This window comes from Mastigoproctus giganteus, chromosome 10 (genome assembly GCF_048544385.1).
Source record: "Mastigoproctus giganteus isolate SK-2022 chromosome 10, ASM4854438v1, whole genome shotgun sequence".
Classification (NCBI taxonomy): Eukaryota; Metazoa; Arthropoda; class Arachnida; order Uropygi; family Thelyphonidae; genus Mastigoproctus; species Mastigoproctus giganteus.
The window spans coordinates 13,734,662-13,740,661 of NC_143584.1; the positions used below are offsets into that span (position 1 = coordinate 13,734,662).

Below are 6,000 nucleotides of genomic sequence, written 5' to 3' on the forward strand. Positions count from 1 at the left end.
ACAACCATTAAAATAACACAAACCTGTTAGATTAAGGTGGGATAATGATTATATAATACATGATCAAAACCGTTTTTGAATTTATAATACATATCAGGTGAAACGTATTTCATAAGATGGTAATATGTAAGTCGCACTTACATAAAAAGCCTGAAATTCAGGCTTTTTTTCAGTCAAACAAAAAATAATCCTCACAATGAACGCACAGATTCATCCGAATAGTATTCAGTTAACCACGGGAAAAATATTTGTATGTTCATGTCACATATATCTTCAAAAAAGTTAGAAGATAAAATTAACATAAAAATCAGGCAACTTACAGAACAAAATAATTTTTCAGAATAAAATAAAAATTATTTATTTTCAGAATTAAAAATATAATGCAACGGTCACAGAGAATAATTATCCAATGTCTAACAAATATCACATGAAAAATCTCGTTGTAGAGTACTGTCACAAACATATAATCCAGTTTACATAATGTGCAACAAGCTTGTATGATGTCATGCGGTACTCCCTGGAGTCCCGACAGGCTACAGTACTATTGACCAATCAGCACTCACAACGTTTAATCTTCCCATCAAGCTTTGGAAGAGGTGACTTGTTTATCGCTTATAAATAGATCTGAATTTGCTACCTTCATTCACTTTGGTTTTAGAAGTTCCAGGACTGTTACATCGTTATGGCTCGTACTAAGCAAACCGCACGTATATCCACAGGAGGAAAGGCCCCGAGGAAGCATATAGCAACGAAAGCGGCTCGCAAGAGTGCCCCTACTACAGCTGGAGTAAAGAAACCCCATTGTTACAGACCAGGGCCCGTTACTCTTTGAGAAATTCATCGTTACCAGAAATCAACGGATCTTCTAATCAGAAAGGTTGAATTTCAGCGCCTCGTTCGTGAGGTAGCCCAGCAATACAAAACTGATCTTCGCTTCCAGTGTGCTGCCATCGATGCCCTACAAGAAGCCAGCGAAGCTTACTTAGTGGGGTTGTTCGAAGACACCAACATGTGTGCAATCCATGGTAAGAGGGTAACCATCACGCCAAAAGATATTCATCTGGCTAGACGGATTCGAGGAGAACGTGCTTAAACGAAGGAAAAATGGTCCTTTTCAGGGCAACCATATTCTGATAAAGGGATTATCTGAACGTACGTTTCTAAATAACATTTATATTTTAATCGGTTCTTTTATTTTTACTCTCTTTGATATTTCTTAATATTTAATAACACATTTCAATTGCAAAAAAGGCAAAAACTAGTTTTTTAAGACGAAACCGCGCAGTGAATATATTAAATAGATTACAAAAAATGTCGAATAGGACATTTTGAGAATGAGAATGAAATATTTGACAAACATTGTGGAAACCAGTCTGTATAAACTCGCGATCATCACATGCTTACTATAATTAAACATAATGGTATAAAACGCAAATTTCTATACAAAATCTTTAATAAATAAAAGTATGTGGAAGTGATAATTATGGATTTCGATATAAGAAACCTTTCCCATAAATCTTCAAAACCTTTAAAATATTTATGACGTCGATCTTATTAGTATTACTGGAAAGAAAGATTATACAGCATCAGCAAAAAAACAATTCAACTATCTGTTCCCTCCATTGCATTTATTAAAAATATCCGTTTACAGAACAACAGCTGTGTTTTCCCTGCACTCAACCAGCCGTTGACTGTAGACAAACTTCCACACATCGGTTGTGCAACCATCCATCCTCAGTTCGAATTTATGACAAAATTATGTTATAATTATATCAACCGGGGAGTCTGACCAAGAGAAAGAATCCCATTATCATTGAGTTTGCTGAAACACCTCAACCAGATTTCCTAGCAGTTGTCGATTGATTTAGTTAGGTGATATTCAGCGTTTTTCACAAAAACACATTCATAAAATACACATTGAAATTAAATTCCACTCCGTAAAGATAGAAACGAAAAAAGATAAACCTTTTCAATGTATTTTATTCCCAAAATGAGAGAGTGCAGAGCATAGCAAGCTCATCAGACACACCGAACTGAGCATCGGGGAAAATTGTTTTCTTTTTTTTAAGACATGACAGTTTCTTTTCTCTCATTGACAATTTTTATGTTCAGAAAAGTTGCATCGTTTCTGTAGAGAATTACATACAAATGCGATGGTTCCACGCACCGATCGAGCAAATGTCGGCAAGATTTCAGATTTTTTCATGTTAAAATGGAAAAGAGAAATAATCTGTTGTGTTATAATTCTTTGAGTATGGAAATGTGTGTGAAGTTTAATGTTTTGAATGTAGGAAAGAAGTGGCTACACAGGTGGAAATTTGAAAATTATTCTAATTATATATTCCAAGTTTACCAAAAAATTTCAAAGAATCATCCGATGTAAAAATTTTAACTTGAAGTGTTCCTTGTTTTATCCGTGTTTTCATTATGTTGCAAGCAGTAGATGGGCACCTAGGAAATCTCCTGGTGAAGTTGGAAAGAGTCATTTCCATTGAGAGATTAAAAGTTCATCATTCTCTGTTTCTTTCACCATATATGGAACCGAGAAGTTTCACCATAGCTAGAGCTTTGTATTTGTTTCTGGAAACATTAGTACATGGGCTACCTTGGAACGCTCTTATTCCATGTATTTTGCAAGGGCAATCTGCTTGTAAAAGAACTGTTTTCGTAAATTGCGTGGTTGAAACTAAATTCCTTCTAATGATCTAACAAAGTAGAAAGGTACAGAGAGTTGTACGTTGTAGCTACTTTAAAAACAAAATATATGCTCATTGTCACAAAGGGCATTTCAAATTCTTCTTTTTTACACGTGGTTGTTAAAACATTATCAAATAACTTGAAACTCCTTGTAAAAAGAAATGTCTTCGATATGAGGATGAAAGCGGGTTGGGTAATTTGTAAATTCTAATAACAGAAGTAACACAGGATAAAACGTTATGTTTGTGATGCACTGCAATTGCTACTGTGTGAATTGGATATATTTCTAGGATAATTGATAGATATACGGATTAGTATTCTAAAGGATAAAATGAATTCCTGGACAAAAGAAAACAAATAAAAAATTCGAAGTAGAGAATTTGTTTTCCTCTTAAATATGTTAATAGCAGAAAATGAGTCGGGGAACTAGTGCATATCGCGTCAGCAAAGGAAAAAAAACCAAAATGTAGTTGTCCATCTCTTCTAAAATTTACCAATCCTTCAGTGAATAACAGAAAAGTTAGTTTTCTGAATAAACATTTCACGGCCATTTTCTGTTCATAATTATAACCAAGGCATTTTTGTCTATCAAAAAAGCAAACTCATCCCCTCAAATGAACACGACATGCAGATTAATACGGATTCAATCGTTACCAACAGGGAGATCATGGGAAACGCTTAGCTCCAATTTTATCATTCGCAAACCAAGACTTGACAGATCGAGCTGAGTGTATTGGAGAATATCATCATCAAGTGTGGTATTGTTTATTGGTAAACAATGGGTTGAATCTGTTCATTCAGAATATCAAGAATGAACAAACCAACATCCTCAGTGAGTGTCTTTCTCCCGGACGACATGATGGTATAATAGAAAACCTACCAATATATTGCTGCCTAAACCGTTGTTGCTATGGTCTACCTTTTTTTCTCAATTGGCACTAGAGAGAATGATGCGATTTCTTTTTGTATTTGTGAATCATAAACTTTATGCGATATAAGACAACATTCTGAATGATATTTGCTCTTAAAGTAAGAAATCTTTCCAATCATCTTATATAGGTTTTTGCTTCGTCATTTCAAATACAGCTGCTGTAGATTCTTGAAAGAAATCAACAGTTTTAGGCACCTTTCCCTCTGCCAAACGTTCCCCCAAAATTTCATCCCTTTGGAATTAAAAAAGGGATGTAGAAATGATTTGGATTTTTACATTGCTGACGCAATATAAACTAGCTTCCTTGAACCAGTTTCTACTTTATTTCAGGGAAAATTTACTTTATCGAACAGTAAAAATTTAATGATTATGATAATGCCCATTTTGGTGAAAGAGAGTTAATATGTGCTCATATGATTTTTCCAGATTTCAAAGACAGTTTAGAGTGGCTTTCTTATAAATAGCCAGAGAACTGTCCACCTTCACTTCTTTTCCAGAATTTCTGTTGTATTGAAATTATCATGGCTCGTATTAAACGCACCTCTATTAGACCTAAAGAAGGAGACGTCCAAGAAAGAAGACCCGAAAAACTATTAGCCACAGCTGTTCCAAAAAGCTCTCCTCATCGTTTCAGAACAAGTGCTGCTGCACTTCGGCTAATTCGACAGTATCCTACATCCAGAATTGAAACTTTCCAGGGTATTGTTTATCACTTACCAGAGTGTTGAAGTTTATTCGTCTTTTCCAAAAAACTTCTAAGCATTCCACCCGTGCAAGGGTCAAGCCTGAAGCTATCCAGTTGGCGAGACGTATTCGCGGAGACCATGTTTAAACACAACGAAGATACCTGCATTAAAATAAACGGGCCCTTTTTAGGGCCATAAATTCACGATAAAGGGATTCCTTAAACGTGCACGTATTTTTATCATTAATCAAATTCCTTAACACCTAAAATTCCATTATAATTAATCATTTATTCTTTTCGATTTACTTTCTTTGAATTATCTTCTATTCCGTTTAAAAAACTAATTCAAAAATCGGACACCATGAAATTAAAATAAGCAAAAATTTTTAAGAAGTAAAATCTTAAAACGACATATATGGAGGAATGACGATGTTCCTGTACATTTAAAATGATTTCTTTTTCAATACGTCTTGCAGGATTATCAAAAACAATATTTTTAAAGAATGAAAATATTTCTAATTTTTGAAGAATAGTAAAATATTTCATTTTAATTAAAGGATAATAGTTGTATAACATAATACATTATCAAATGTATTTTACAACCATTAAAATAACACAAACCTGTAAGATTAAGGTGGGATAATGATTATATATAATACATGATCAAAACCGTTTTTGAATTTATAATCCATATCAGGTGAAACGTATTTCATAAGATGGTAATATGTAAGTCGCACTTACATAAAAAGCCTGAAATTCAGGCTTTTTTTCAGTCAAACAAAAAATAATCCTCAAAATGAACGCACAGATTCATCCGCATAGTATTCAGTTAACCACGGGGAAAATATTTGTATGTTCATGTCACATATATCTTCAAAAAAGTTAGAAGATAAAATTAACATAAAAATCAGGCAACTTGCAGAACAAAATAATTTTTCAGAATAAAATAAAAATTATTTATTTTCAGAATTAAAAATATAATGTAACGGTCACAGAGAATAATTATCCAATGTCTAACAAATATCACATGAAAAATCTCGTTGTAGAGTACTGTCACAAACATATAATCCAGTTTACATAATGTGCAACAAGCTTGTATGATGTCATGCGGTACTCCCTGGAGTCCCGACTGGCTACAGTAGTATTGACCAATCAGCACTCACGGCGTTTAATCTTCCCATCAAGCTTTGGAAGAGTTGACTTGTTTATAAATAGATCTGAATTTGCTACCTTCAATTCACTTTGGTTTTAGAAGTTCCAGGACTGTTACATCGTTATGGCTCGTACTAAGCAAACCGCACGTATGTCCACAGGAGGAAAGGCCCCAAGGAAGGAGATAGCGACGAAAGCTGCTGGCAAGAGTGCCCCTACTACAGATGGAGTGAAGAAACCCCATCGTTACCGACCAGGGCCCGTTACTCTTCTAGAAATTCTTCGTTACCAGAAATCAACGGATCTTCTAATTAAAAAGGTTCAATTTCAGCGCCTCGTTTGTGAAATTGCCCAGCAATACAAACCTGATCTTCGCTTCCAGTGTGCTGCCATCGATGCCCTACAAGAAGCCAGCGAAGCTTACTTAGTGGGGTTGTTCGAAGACACCAACTTGTGTGCAATCCATGGCAAGAGGGTAACCATCGCGCCTAAAGATATTCATCTGGCTAGACGGATTCGAGGAGAATGTGCTTAA

General features: G+C 34.8%; 1 protein-coding gene and 1 pseudogene across 1 annotated transcript; both read left to right on the forward strand.

Annotated features, from left to right (window-relative positions):
- Window positions 1-682: 682 nt before the first annotated feature.
- LOC150078753 (histone H3.3 type 1-like) lies at window positions 683-1,093 on the forward strand (annotated as a pseudogene).
- A 4,496-nt stretch (window positions 1,094-5,589) lies between these two features.
- On the forward strand, window positions 5,590-6,000 carry LOC150078754 (histone H3.3 type 1-like). The gene has a single exon (XM_090383505.1). It carries the CDS (start codon window positions 5,590-5,592, stop codon window positions 5,998-6,000), a length of 411 nt encoding a protein of 136 aa, XP_090239631.1.

Coding starts and splice junctions, on each gene's coding strand:
- LOC150078754 (XM_090383505.1), top strand. CDS start 5,590: ATGGCTCGTACTAAGCAAACCGCACGTATGTCCACAGGAGGAAAGGCC.